This window comes from Lepidochelys olivacea (genome assembly GCF_965140295.1).
Source record: "Lepidochelys olivacea isolate rLepOli2 genome assembly, chromosome: 6".
Taxonomy (NCBI): domain Eukaryota; kingdom Metazoa; phylum Chordata; order Testudines; family Cheloniidae; genus Lepidochelys; species Lepidochelys olivacea.
In genome coordinates this window covers 73619351-73634299 of record NC_140416.1, presented here as the reverse complement: position 1 = coordinate 73634299, position 14949 = coordinate 73619351, and the positions used below count along the sequence as shown (strand labels likewise).

Below are 14949 nucleotides of genomic sequence, written 5' to 3'. Positions count from 1 at the left end.
AGCTGTGTGTTGAAAATGCATTTTTCATAAAACCACATGCAAGGCTTTTTGATGGTGAAAGACACAACTACCAATGCTCACATGTCTGGGCATATCCTTAGAAGCTAGCATGGACCCCACACAGACATTCCAGAATAAAAGGCAATTACTAGAGAACAGTTTGTCTTTAAGTGAATGTGTGATATTCCACTCAACCACTTTGATAAATAAATAAGTCTTTTTCCTTTCTAGGACAAAAGTGGTTCTGCAGAAGGGCAAGTTAAAGCCTGATTCACATTTTGCTGATTTTTATGTGATTTCTTGAGTTAAAATGAGGATTTGTGCATGTAAAATTTCAATAAAAGATCATAAACGATTTTTAGGAAATAGAAGAAACCATCTGGCTTACTATGCTTTCTGCTCCCCCCACTACTCCCAGAATTCCACCTTTCTAGTTTTTCACCATACCCCTGTGAAATCCCTCCTTCTTAGGAGCAAAGCTCAAAGTCTCAGGGCTTGTTGACATGCAAAGAAAGCTGCATTGGTTTAACTAAAGGTTTATTTTATAATCAGTTTAGTTAAAACAGTGCAAAAGGCTGTGTGGACACTCTCAAATCAATATAAATCTGGCTTATTTATCTTACATTAATTAGAAATCAGTTTAAGCTAAACCACTTAAGTCACTCTCAAACTGAAATAAGCCCTGGTCTACACTAGGACCTTAGGTCGAATTTAGTAGCTTTAAATCGATGTAAACCTGCACCTGTCCACACGATGAAGCCCTTTATTTCGACTTAAAGGGCTCTTAAAATCGATTTCCTTACTCCACCCCTGACAAGTGGATTAGCGCTTAAATCGGCCTTGCCGGGTCGAATTTGGGGTACTGTGGACACAATTCAACGGTATTGGGCTCCAGGAACTATCCCAGAGTGCTCCATTGTGACTGCTCTGGACAGCACTCTCAACTCAGATGCACGATTGTTTGCTGTTGCTCTGACGCAGCGAGGGGCGACTGACAACACGGCTTACAGGGAGCTAAAATCAACAAAGGGGGTGGCTTTACATCAAGGAGTATTTCAGGCAGGACTTCACGGAGGGTTCCAATAAGAAATGGTGCACCTAAGTTATTGTTCTTATTGGAACAAGGAGGTTAGTCTGGCCTCTGATTGATACATGGCTAGATTTACCTCGCTGCACCTTCTCTATGAGTGACTGCAGTGTGACCTAGAGGAATGAGTCCCCTAGACGGGGGGTAAAAGGGGGGGGTTGCAAATTAGTACAAAACAAATCTGGTCTATTTCTTGTTTTCATCCACTCCATCTATCTTTTACATCTTTGGCTGGCAGCAGACGGTGCAGAAGGACTGCATGCCATCCACATTTCATGGCTGCTCGGCAGAAGATGATGCAATAGGACTGCTAGCAATCCGTATCACCTGCCTACTCACCATAAGATGGTTCAATAGGACTGACTGCAGGACTAAAGAGAATGACTTGATCAAGTCACTCCAAATTTAGTCCCTGCGCCTATGTCTGCCCAAGCGCTCCTGGCCGACCTCACACAGGCGACCAGGAGCACCTCGGACATGACGATGACGGCTACCAGTCCTATTGCACCGTCTGCTGCCACAAGGCAATGGGTTGCTGCTGCTGTGTAACAATGCAGTACCGCGTCTGCCAGCACCCAGGAGACATACGGTGACAGTGAGCTGAGCGGGCTCCATGCTTGCCGTGGTATGGCGTCTGCACAGGTAACTCAGGAAAAAAGGCGCGAAACAATTGTCTGCCCTTGCTTTCATGGAGGGAGGGAGGGAACGGGGGCCTGACGATATGTACCCAGAATCACCCGCGACAATGTTTTAGCCCCATCAGGCATTGGGATCTCAACCCAGAATTCCAATGGGCAGCGGAGACTGCGGGAACTGTGGGATAGCTACCCACAGTGCAACGCTCTGGAAGTCGACTCTGGCCTCGGTACTGTGGAACCACTCCGCCGAGTTAATGCACTTAGAGCATTTTCTGTGGGGCCACACACACTCGAATATATAAAACCGATTTCTAAAAAACCGACTTCTATAAATTCAACCTAATTTTGTAGTATAGACATGCCCTAAGAGTGTATACAGAGGGTTTTACACTAGGCTAACTATCTGTTTAAAAACTGATTTAAGATAAACTAATTCATCTGTAAATCTCCCCACTGTATTTTCCACCGAAAGCATCCGATGAAGTGAGCTGTAGCTCACGAAAGCTTATGCTCAAATAAATTGGTTAGTCTCTAAGGTGCCACAAGTACTCCTTTTCTTTTTGCGAATACAGACTAACACGACTGCTACTCTGAAACCTAATTCATCTGTGTGTTCAAAAGGCCTCAATGAGGCCCACTCTCTGATAGCATATTTAATATGTTTATTACCTTCATATGAAATAGTCTTGCCACTGAGTTTTCTTCTATGTGGAACTATTCAAAATGTTTATAACAAAAACCCAAACTAGCTAATACTCAGCTGTTTTTTCTGTTTCCTTTCAAGTTTGAAAAGTCAGCCAATATTTGTTTTTAAAAAAAAATTGAGCTTCATAAAAACAGGCAAAACTAGTTTCATGTTGAGTTTTGGGGTTAGCTTGCACTTGGGATTTACAGGGTGTGAACTACTGTGAAACAAAACTGTCAAGGTTCCTCCCCCACTCTGAACTCTAGGGTACAGATGTGGGGACCTGCATGAAAAACCTCCTAAGCTTATCTTTACCAGCTTAGGTCAAAACTTCCCCAAGGTACAAAATATTACCCCTTGGACAGGCCGCTACCACCACCAAACTAATACTGGTTACTGGGGAAGAGCTGTTTGGACGCGTCCTTCCCCCCAAAATACTTCCCAAAACCTTGCACCCCACTTCCTGGACAAGGTTTGGTAAAAAGCCTCACCAATTTGCCTAGGTGACTACAGACCCAGACCCTTGGATCTTAAGAACAATGAACAATCCTCCCAACACTTGCACCCCCCCTTTCCTGGGAAATGTTGGATAAAAAGCCTCACCAATTTGCATAGGTGACCACAAACCCAAACCCTTGGATCTGAGAACAATGAAAAAGCATTCAGTGTTTTACAAGAAGACTTTTAATAAAAAATAGAAGTAAATAGAAATAAAGAAATCCCCCCTGTAAAATCAGGATGGTATATATCTTACAGGGTAATTAGATTCAAAAACATAGAGAACCCCTCTAGGCAAAACCTTAAGTTACAAAAAAGATACACAGACAGAAATAGTTATTCTATTCAGCACAATTCTTTTCTCAGCCATTTAAAGAAATCATAATCTAACACATACCTAGCTAGATTACTTACTAAAAGTTCTAAGACTCCATTCCTGTTCTGTCCCCGGCCAAGACGACTACAGACAGACACACAAAACCTTTGTTTCTCTCCCTCCTCCCAGCTTTTGAAAGTATCTTGTCTCCTCATTGGTCATTTTGGTCAGGTGCCAGCGAGGTTACCTTTAGCTTCTTAACCCTTTACAGGTGAGAGGAGCTTTCCCCTGGCCAGGAGGGATTTCAAAGGGGTTTACCCTTCCCTTTATATTTATGACACGCCCCCCAAATCTCAGCTAGGGTGAAACACTGGCTGGGATTTCTTCCTGGAGCTCTAGGAAAACAGAGTTAATAAGACACATGCATCTCTAAATATACTACCAAGTACATAAAGACTAACAATATTTTCCACATCTCAAGGACGATTTTAACCAGTTGATTCTGGGAAACTTTCACGGGAGAGTGCATCAGCCACTTTGTTAGAAGCTCCTGAGATGTGTTGGATGTCGAAATCAAAATCTTGGAGAGCTAAACTCCACCGAAGAAGTTTTCTGTTAGTTTCTTTGACGGTGTGAAGCCACTTTAGTGCAGCATGGTCGGTTTGCAGGTGGAAACGCCGTCCCCAAACATATGGGCGTAGCTTTTCCAGAGCGTAGACAATGGCATAACATTCTTTTTCAGTGACTGACCAGTTGCTTTCCCTCTCAGACAGTTTTTTGCTGAGAAACACTACAGGGTGGAATTCTTGATCAGGTCCTTTCTGCATTAAAACTGCTCCCACACCACGCTCGGATGCATCTGTGGTTACTAGGAACGGTTTGTCAAAGTCTGGGGCCCTTAGTACAGGGTCAGACATGAGTGTCGCTTTAAGCTTGTTAAAGGCCTTCTGACACTTTCCGGTCCACTGAACAGCATTTGGCTGTTTCTTTTTGGTTAGGTCTGTCAGTGGGGCAGCGATTTGGCTGTAGTGCGGTACAAATCGTCTGTAATAACCGGCCAAGCCTAAGAAGGATTGAACCTGTTTCTTTGACTTTGGGACAGGCCACTTTTGGATAGCATCCACTTTGGCCTGTAGGGGGCTGATAGTTCCTTGACCCACCTGGTGTCCAAGGTAAGTCACTCTGTTTAGGCCTATTTGACACTTCTTAGCCTTAACAGTTAGTCCTGCCTCCCTTATGCGCTCAAGGACTTTTTGTAGATGTTCCAGGTGGTCTGCCCAGGAATCCGAAAATATGGCCACATGTCAAGGTAGGCGACTGCATATTCTCCTAATCCCGCTAGGAGACCATCTACAAGTCTTTGGAAAGTGGCGGGTGCATTTCGCAGCCCGAAAGGGAGTACATTAAATTCATACAGCCCGAGATGTGTGATGAAGGCTGACCTTTCCTTGGCAGATTCATCTAGCGGTACCTGCCAGTACCCCTTGGTTAAGTCCAAGGTAGAGATGAACTGGGCCCTTCCCAGTTTCTCTAATAGTTCATCTGTGCGTGGCATGGGATAGTTGTCTGGGCGAGTTACAGCATTTAGCTTACGGTAGTCCACGCAAAAACGTATTTCCCTATCTGGTTTGGGAACTAGAACCACTGGAGATGCCCATGCACTTTCAGAGGGGCGGATTACACCCATCTGTAACATATCCTGGATCTCCCGTTCTATAGCAGTTTTAGCTTGAGGAGACACCCGGTAAGGTTGGACCCTAATTGGGTGAGCATTACCTGTGTCAATGGAGTGGTATGCCCGTTCAGTCAGTCCTGGGGTGGCTGAGAACGTTGGCGCGTAGCTAGTGCACAGCTCCTGGATCTGCTGTCGCTGCATACGCCCAAGGGTCATGGAGAGGTTCACCTCTTCCACACCACCAGCACATTTCCCTTCGTAGTAAACACCTTCAGGCCACTCAGCGTCGTCTCCTCCCTGGGCTGTAAACTGACAAACCTTTAATTCTCTGGAATAAAAGGGCTTTAGAGAATTAATATGGTACACCTTAGGCTTTCGGTTGGAGGTGGGGAATGCTATGAGATAATTAACAGCTCCCAGGCGCTCCTGGACCGTGAATGGCCCTTCCCATGATGCTTCCATTTTATGGGCCTGGAGTGCCTTTAAGACCATGACCTGGTCTCCTACTTTGAAGGAACGCTCTCTGGCATGTTTATCATACCAGGCTTTTTGCTCTTTTTGAGCATCCTGTAAGTTTTCTCTAGCAAGGGCTAAAGAGGTTCGGAGGGTGTTTTGTAGGTTGGTTACAAAGTCCAGAATGTTAGTTCCTGGAGAAGGTGTAAATCCCTCCCATTGCTGCTTCACCAACTGCAATGGCCCCTTAACCTCACGGCCATATACAAGTTCAAATGGGGAAAACCCTAAACTGGGATGTGGTACAGCTCTGTAGGCAAAGAGCAACTGCTGCAATACTAGGTCCCAATCATTGGAGTGCTCATTTACGAATTTACGTATCATGGCCCCCAAAGTTCCATTAAACTTCTCCACCATGCCATTTGTTTGATGATGGTAAGGAGTGGCAACCAAGTGATTTACCCCATGAGCTTCCCAAAGGTTTTTCATAGTTCCTGCCAGGAAACTAGTCCCTGCATCTGTGAGGATGTCGGAGGGCCAACCTACCCTGGCAAAAATGTCTGCTAGTGCCTGGCACACACTTTTAGCCCTGGTGTTGCTTAGAGCTACTGCTTCCGGCCATCGGGTGGCAAAATCCATGAAAGTCAGTATGTACTGCTTTCCTCTGGGTGTCTTTTTCGGAAAAGGACCCAGAATATCCACAGCTACTCGCTGAAATGGAACTTTAATGATGGGGAGTGGCTGGAGAGGAGCTTTGACCTGGTCTTGGGGTTTTCCCACTCTTTGGCACACCTCACAAGACTGGACATAGGTAGAAACATCCTTGCCCATTCCCTCCCAGTGGAATGACCCCCCCAAACGGTCTTTGGTCCTGTTCACCCCAGCATGGCCACTAGGGTGATCATGGGCTAAGCTCAAGAGCTTGGCCCGGTATTTAGTTGGAACTACCAACTGTCTCTGAGGATGCCAGTCTTCCTGGTGTCCCCCAGAAAGAGTTTCCTTGTATAAAAGTCCTCTTTCTACAACAAACCTGGATCGATTAGAAGAGCTGAGAGGCGGTGGGTTGCTCCGTGCCGCCGTCCAAGCTCTCTGGAGGCTTTCATCTGCTTCCTGTTCGGTCTGGAACTGTTCCCTTGATGCTGGAGACATCAGTTCCTCATGGGATTGTGGACCTAGGCTTGGTCCCTCTGGAAGCGATATAGGGGATGGAGCTGTTTCTGTTGACTGTGAACCGCTCTCCGCTGGTGTACTATGTTGGGATTCAGGCTCCGGCTGAGCCTCTTGTGTAGGGTTATCGGCTGCTGCCAGTTCAGGTTCGGTGGGGCCCTCTGGTGTTGAGGTTGCAAGTACTGGATTCAGTGCTGACACGGGGTCTGGTGTTGGTTGTTCGGCTGGTTCCGGTTCTGGGACTGGTTCCGTCTGGGTCTCTGGGACTGGATCCACTACTGCTGTTGCAGACATTGGCCTGGGGTCCAGGTCCATCACCTCTGACTGGGTCCTGATAGAAGTTTCCGGAACAGAGCTAGGCCTCACGGCTTGTTTAGCCTGGTTGCGGGTGACCATTCCCACCCTCTTGGCCTGCTTCACATGATTGGCCAAGTCTTCCCCCAACAGCATGGGGATGGGATAATCATCATAGACTGCAAAAGTCCACATTCCTGACCAGCCCTTGTACTGGACAGGCAACTTGGCTGTAGGCAAATTGAAAGAGTTGGACTTGAAGGGTTGAATCGTCACTTGGATCTCTGGGTTGATTAAATTGGGGTCCACTAAGGAAGCATGGATAGCTGACACTTGTGCTCCGGTGTCCCTCCACGCGGTGACCTTCTTCCCGCCCACACTCACAGTTTCCCTCCGCTCCAAGGGTATCTGGGAGGTATCTGGGCCTGTGGACCTCTGGTGTGATTCCGGTGCAATGAACTGTAATCTGTTGGGGTTCTTGGGGCAGTTGGCCTTTACATGCCCCAGCTCGTTACACTTAAAACATCGTCCAGCTGACGGGTCACTGGGGCGAGGAGGGTTGCTGGAGAACGGGGTGGTGGGACGATAAGGGGTCTGGAGGGTTCTTTGGGAGGTAGGTGGGGCTTTGGGCGGCCCCCGGTAATAGGGTGTGGTCTGGGGTGGTCCCTTCTGGTCTCCGCTCCAACTGCGACCAGTTTTCTTCTTCTCTGCCACCTCCACCCATCTGGCTCCAATCTCTCCTGCCTCAATTACAGTTTTGGGTTTCCCATCTAGGATGTATCTTTCTATTTCCTCAGGAACACCCTCTAAGAATTGTTCCATTTGCATTAGGAAGGGCAAATTTACTGGAGATTCAACACTTGCTCCTGATATCCAGGCATCCCAATGTTTTACAATGTGGTAGGCATGTCGGGTAAATGACATGTCTGGTTTCCACCTTAGGGCTCTGAACCTCCGACGAGACTGCTCGGGTGTTATCCCCATTCTGACTCTCGCCTTGGATTTAAACAGTTCATACTTGTTCATGTGTTCTTTAGGCATTTCAGCTGCCACCTCAGCTAAGGGTCCACTGAGCTGCGGCCTCAGCTCTACCATGTATTGGTCAGTAGAGATGTTGTACCCAAGGCAGGCCCTTTCGAAGTTTTCTAAGAAGGCCTCAGTATCATCACCTGCCTTGTAGGTGGGGAACTTTCTGGGATGGGAAGTGGTACCTGGAGAAGGATTGCTAGGGTTTGTTGGTATATTCTGCTGGGCCTTTATCCTCTCCATCTCCTCCACATGCTTCCTCTCTTTTTCCTTCTCCTCCTCCACATGCTTCCTCTCTTTTTCCCTCTCCTCCTCCACATGCTTCCTTGCCTCCATTTCCCTCTTGTGGGCAGCCTCTTGGTGTTGTTCTGCCTCCCTTTCTTGTTCCTTCTTCAGCTGCATGAGTTCTATCTGTCTTTCATGTTCCCTTTGTTTTTCCTCAGCCTGAAATTTGGCTAATTCCAGCTGTAGTCGAGCTGAGGATTTGGCCATTCTAACCTCTCTGTTTTTAACTAACTTTACACCCGAGGTTTAGAAATAAACAAACAAAACTTGGCTGTAAAATTTTGCTGTGCTGGAATAGAATACCTATTCTCTGATAGTGATTGTCAGCCTACAGAAAAAGACAATTCCCTTGTCTCTGCTCTGGGCCCAAATTAAAGCAAAAAACCTCCAACTACTTGGAAACCTGCTTACCCAGCCCAAAGAAGAAAAAAATTTCTTTTCAAACCTGTGCTCCTTGTAAAACAAAAAAAAAAAAAAAAAAATCAAAATCCTAAAAAAAAACCCTGCCACTTTTGTCTCCAGGCAAATGGGTAGAGCACACACCCCCTATTTACTTTTAGGAAGAAAAGAGAAAAAAAAAAAAACCTCTGGGTTGGAAGACTGTGAATTTCCCTGCAGGAGTTAAGTACCCTGCCTCCAGGCAAAGAAAATCTGCAATTCACAAGATAATCCCCTTTTGTCTCTGCTTGGCCACAAAGCAGAGAGAAACCAAGCTGCTTTCAGTTTCAAAGCTGCCTTCTGGACTTCCTAAAAATTCCTTTTTAAAATCTGTATTTCTAGTTCAAAAAATCTCAACTGGATCTCAAAATGATTTCAGGTTAATCCCACCACTGTGCCACCATGTCAAGGTTCCTCCCCCACTCTGAACTCTAGGGTACAGATGTGGGGACCTGCATGAAAAACCTCCTAAGCTTATCTTTACCAGCTTAGGTCAAAACTTCCCCAAGGTACAAAATATTACCCCTTGGACAGGCCGCTACCACCACCAAACTAATACTGGTTACTGGGGAAGAGCTGTTTGGACGCGTCCTTCCCCCCAAAATACTTCCCAAAACCTTGCACCCCACTTCCTGGACAAGGTTTGGTAAAAAGCCTCACCAATTTGCCTAGGTGACTACAGACCCAGACCCTTGGATCTTAAGAACAATGAACAATCCTCCCAACACTTGCACCCCCCCTTTCCTGGGAAATGTTGGATAAAAAGCCTCACCAATTTGCATAGGTGACCACAAACCCAAACCCTTGGATCTGAGAACAATGAAAAAGCATTCAGTGTTTTACAAGAAGACTTTTAATAAAAAATAGAAGTAAATAGAAATAAAGAAATCCCCCCTGTAAAATCAGGATGGTATATATCTTACAGGGTAATTAGATTCAAAAACATAGAGAACCCCTCTAGGCAAAACCTTAAGTTATAAAAAAGATACACAGACAGAAATAGTTATTCTATTCAGCACAATTCTTTTCTCAGCCATTTAAAGAAATCATAATCTAACACATACCTAGCTAGATTACTTACTAAAAGTTCTAAGACTCCATTCCTGTTCTGTCCCCGGCCAAGACGACTACAGACAGACACACAAAACCTTTGTTTCTCTCCCTCCTCCCAGCTTTTGAAAGTATCTTGTCTCCTCATTGGTCATTTTGGTCAGGTGCCAGCGAGGTTACCTTTAGCTTCTTAACCCTTTACAGGTGAGAGGAGCTTTCCCCTGGCCAGGAGGGATTTCAAAGGGGTTTACCCTTCCCTTTATATTTATGACAAAAACTGAAGAGAAGATTCACAGGAGTACCTGTTAACCAAAACTGGAGGTTTACACAGTTCTACTGGGCAAAAGCAAAGTCTGTAGGATTCTGCGCCTAGCTCCTTAAGAGCTGATTTCTTCTTTGTTGCCCTGAGCTGCACCTTCTCAAAAAATTAATATCCTTCCTGTGGTATAGTGACCTGTATTGCATACAGTATTCCTGATGGAGTCCTATACAGTGACTGTAAAACCATCTTTTGCTTTGTATTCTGAAGATTTTTCTCAGAATTGCCAGGTTGGTCCCACTTCCTGTGGCATGCAGAGCAAGCTCTCTGTCATTTGAACTAGTTCTGTGTAAACCGAAGTTCTCAGCATTGGCCCTGCAAGGAAGGTTAGTCTCCAATGTATTAAATGTTGTTATTAATCTATAAATAAGTTTTTAGCCTGACTCTCTAATTTGCAGTGTTGCGTTTCAGTCTCCACAGTGTCACATGTACAACTTCGGAAGGAGTCAAATTAAAAAGGGTGGTTCTTGCTCCTTGCTTGCACTTCCATGCCCCATCCTCTACATAAAAAAGGTTAAACGTCTTTTCAAATTAAGGCAACTGTAATTAACCACTGGCATTGTTTGAGATTTGCCAGCTCTGTGTGTTAATGAAAGAGAAATTAGCTCTTAGCAGCAGGGGCTCCTCATAGTCAGTGGCAAATGCTTACTGTGCCAACAAGTTAATTTTGGTTTTAAGTGCTCCACTTAAGTCATTTTTTAATACAGTATGGCTTGTATCTGATCATACATATGCTATCTCTGATACACAGTCATAATATACAGGATTATACCAATATTATGAAAAGATATAGCCTGGGCAGAACTAGTTAGCGAATAAAGGTCTAATATAGGATTGAGGGAATAATTTCACTGATTAACTAAAGCCAGGAACCTGCAATTGACTCACTGGACACCCTTAAAAATAAAGTTTTTCATCAGAATTCGCATTTCTGAACCTGTTGCTAGTTGCAGCCAATATAATGAAAAGTGTCATTTGTGGCACTAACAACGAGGAGTCCTTGTGGCACCTTAGAGACTAACAAATGTATTTGGGCACAAGCTTTTGTGGACTTGTTGCAGGGTTTGGAACCAGATGGGTTTGGAACCAAATCCTGCAACAAACCCCAGTGCGAATTCTGTCTGCATATCTATTCAAGGGACACCATCATAGGACCTAACCACATCAGCCACACCATCAGGGGCTCATTCACTTGCACATCTACCAATGTGATATATGCCATCATGTACCAGCAATGCCTCTCTGCCATGTATATTGGCCAAAGTGGAGAGTGTCTATGCAAAAGAATAAATGGACACAAATCTGACATCAACATTCAAAAAACAGTAGGAGAACACTTCAGTCTCCCTGGACACTCAATAACAGACTTAAAAGTGGCAATTCTTCAACAAAAAAACTTCAGAAACAGACTTCAACAAGAAACTGCAGAACTGGAATTAATTTGAAAACTGGACACCATCAAATTAGGCCTGAATAAAGACTGGGAGTGGATGGGTCACTACAAAAACTAATTTTCCCCTGCTGATACTCGCACCTTCTTGTCAACTGTTTGAAATGGGCCACCTTGATTACATTGGCCTCATTAGCACTACAAAAGTTATTTCCACCCCTTCTTGTCAACTGTTGAGAATAGCCCACTTCCACCCTAACTGAATTGGCTCGTTAGCACTGATCCCCCCGACTTGGTAAGGCAACTCCCATCTTTTCATATGCTGTGTATTTATACCTCCTTACTATATTTTCTACTCCATGCATCTGATGAAGTGGGTTTTAGCCCACAAAAGCTTATGCCCAAATAAATTTGTTAGTCTCTAAGGTGCCACAAGGACTCCTCGTTGTTTTTGCTGATACAGACTAACACGACTACCCCTCTGAAATTTGTGGCACTGACAGTTCAGTAGAAGCTGCTTTACAATCCCTTTTGAGTGGGCTTGGAAGTATCTATTTTAATGAATAATTGTAATTTCAAATACAAATTACAGTTTATATGCAGTGACAAGTGCCTTTTACCACATGAGTTTTCGGATAGTTGTGCAGATTGAAACAAGTCAAGTTTCCTTAAGCACTAGGGAAGAGCAGCTGCTCATTAGCACTGGGTTTTTTTACCTGGCAAACGTTCTAGTAATGAACAAGTACCACGTGTATGTATGTTTCATAGCCTCTGACTTGCATAAAACAGTCCATTAAAAATGCACAATGCATTCTCTTTATGGGTGTATGTGTTTTTGGTCTGGTTTGTTTTTAAAATCTTTCAGGTAGAATACTTACTGCCTGCCCAGTTACATATTCCTTTGAAGTGATTGGTTTGAACACACTTCTCTGTAAAAATATTAGGGCCAGATTGTGGCAGTGAATCAATGCCTTACATTGGAGACAGCATGAAGCTTCACTACCCTAATGGGAGCACCAGGCAGCAGTATCTCTCAACACACTCACCAATTTGCTCCCCCCTGTGGCTGGGCCAGCTGTGTTTGTTGATACAGTGAGGAACAGCAGGCTGTTGCCCGGCATGCGCCTCACAGGGCACTAGCCAAAAGCAAGGCTTATGTTCCAGAGAGCACAGGGATGGCAAATGTTGCTGGCCATCTATAGAGTGCAACTGCTAGGAGAAGGGTGCTGTGTTCTTCCACTCCAGCCACAATCTGACCTATAATACATTTCTAAAGAAACTTCATTTTCTGTCTATTTTAGTATGGCTAAATCTGTAACAGTAATAACGTCTTGCATTTCCATCTGAAAAATCACAGAGCTTTCCAAACTAATATGCAAACTATGTACGAAGAATGCTTCCTCTGCAACTGAAATGCACCCGCCTCTGGGGTGGAAGGTAGCAGCCGTAAAACGGTGCTTAACAACACTACACAACAGTTTTGGAAAGTAGCACACAATACCTAATTGAAAATGCAGGGGGAATCTACAGAGTTACTTCCTTTTATGTTTGTTCCATTACATGAGCACATCAAATAGTTTTCCTCAGTTCAGTGTTGGAAAGAAACCACCCTAATGAAGCCAGTCTGGCACTACCCAGTGTTTTGAGAGCTTCTATTGTCTGCTAAGTGGACTTTTCAGTTATTGTGCATCCCCCAACACACTTTTATTATAATTAAACATCAACAAAAATTGGATACCATATTGGTGTGAGTCCTGAGCACAGTTCTGTGTATAAACCATTAAATGATATTCTATTGAACGTTTTCTTGTACATACAGTATCTAATAGCTCATCCTCCACTGTCGTTTTTGGCAAGTTCACTATAGCATATAATAAATCACAGAAAGAAAAAGCTTTTTGGCCTAACATTGTACAGACTGCTGTAATGTAAAACTACAGAAAGTGGTTCTGTTTTTAGACATCCTTTTACTAACCCAACATTCATAATTTATGATTTCACTGTAAAATTCCTGCAACACTACACCAAAAGTAGTGCTGCCCTTTAATTAAGTGCTCTCAGTAGGAAAAACGTGAAACTGATGTGCAAAACATATCGCTGTACACAATGATTGATAGTGATTACTTCTTTATGAACCCAGCCTCAAGGTCTGAACTTCCTGATGGGTAAAATAGTCCATGGGGCTACTTCCTGAGAGTGCCTAGTGGGGATCAGTCAATGTTAGCAATATCTGAGGAATTCCTGAGGCACGTTTTAGAGACATTGCAGTAGAAACTTTCTATGGACTGTGCTTTGCCTTTAACAGTTACTTACTCATTGTAGAGATTATATTTTCAATCATTGTTGATCTTTACTGTACTGAAATTCACATCATCTGAGGTTTTATGTAAACCCATGTATTTTTAATGCTTAAATGTCCAGATCTGAAATAAATGGAGAGCAAGGGAAGAGAGGCTTCTGTATGTCTCACACAGTTATTAAATGTTATTACAAAGGCACTTAGGGGTCCGTTCTTATGGCTGGTTAGTTATATGTTCACGATGGTAAAAGTGTGAACTAAACAAATATTTCAGTTTGCTGTAAGACTCTAAATAGCATTTTTATTCATGGAATCAGATATTACTTAAATGTAAAACAATTCTACCCTGATTAAATGAAAATCTTGAAAATTAAATGTAGGTAAACTCCAATTTTAGAATAAAATCAACAATGCATGTAAATTACCCATTCCTGGCCTGGGACTGTGGACTCTTTTTTTCTTCTGTATATGTGATTTTATGTTATATTCTTCTCATTATGTAATAGATTTGGTCCTGGATTAGTCATCTATTGGTATGGATTTATTGAGGAGTTGGACTGCCATCGTGAACGTGGTATCCTGCTAAAAGACTGCTTTCCTACTGATATTGTAACTCTGCGACACAGCATGGCTCAACACTGATGTTGGAAGAGAAATTGGGAGGAAGAGGTGAATCCGGAAGCAATTTTACTTTCCTGCACTGTAAACTACTGGCAACATCTGCCCTGAACTTCAGCTGAACTCCTGCTGCCTGTGATCACACGACTACCTCTTTAGACAAACATATCAAGAGTTTCTGTTTTGCCTCAGCCCTCTGCTGTTGTGAGCAGCCAAAAACTACAGACACAACCCACTCATTATCAGCAGTTCTGTCTCTGTCAAACAGTTAGTTTATAGATAGTCATAATCTTTCTTCCTTCCGGGTGGCTTCTCCTTACATACTAAACAAAAGAAAAAATGTGGAGGCTGAAAGGTGTGACTTTCAATTCTCCTCCCTGTGTTATGGAGTCATCTTAAAGAAAGTGCTTTCTGTTTTCTCTCACATAACTTCGTTAAATATTAAAGATCTGGCTCAAACACACACACAAGCCAGGAAATTTGGTTAAGGCTGAAACTCCCTACTTAACACTCACATTGTGTCACTTGGTGCAATTCATATGGTAAAAGAGGATCACATCATCTTTAATGCCTTGTTTGCACTCTGAATTTCCTGGCTTTTGTAGCATTAAGCCAGACAGCTACTATTATTCTAATATAATGATTGGTGCATGAATTTCCTCATTTGTAAATGTTTGCTTAAAAACAAAAGAATCTGACATTCAATTTTTT

The 14949-nt window shown here is 43.7% G+C and overlaps 1 protein-coding gene and 1 long non-coding RNA gene across 5 annotated transcripts in view; one reads left to right on the top strand and one right to left on the bottom strand.

The window, feature by feature from the left end:
* The window catches only part of CDIN1 (CDAN1 interacting nuclease 1), a 255758-nt gene that overhangs the window by 172244 nt on the left and 68565 nt on the right, over positions 1-14949 (top strand). For 3 of the 4 annotated variants that reach the window (XM_084631996.1, XM_084631990.1, XM_084631991.1), the window contains one exon: positions 14127-14941. The exons of the other annotated variant lie outside the window; for it this stretch is intronic. In XM_084631996.1, coding sequence (XP_084488122.1) covers positions 14127-14262 — 136 coding nt within the window. In that variant the 3' untranslated portion in view covers positions 14263-14941. Of the gene's footprint in view, positions 1-14126; positions 14942-14949 lie in introns of those variants that run through there. 4 annotated transcript variants of the gene reach the window in all.
* The window catches only part of LOC311522540, an 81921-nt gene that overhangs the window by 11512 nt on the left and 55460 nt on the right, over positions 1-14949 (bottom strand). The gene's annotated exons all lie outside the window — the stretch shown is intronic.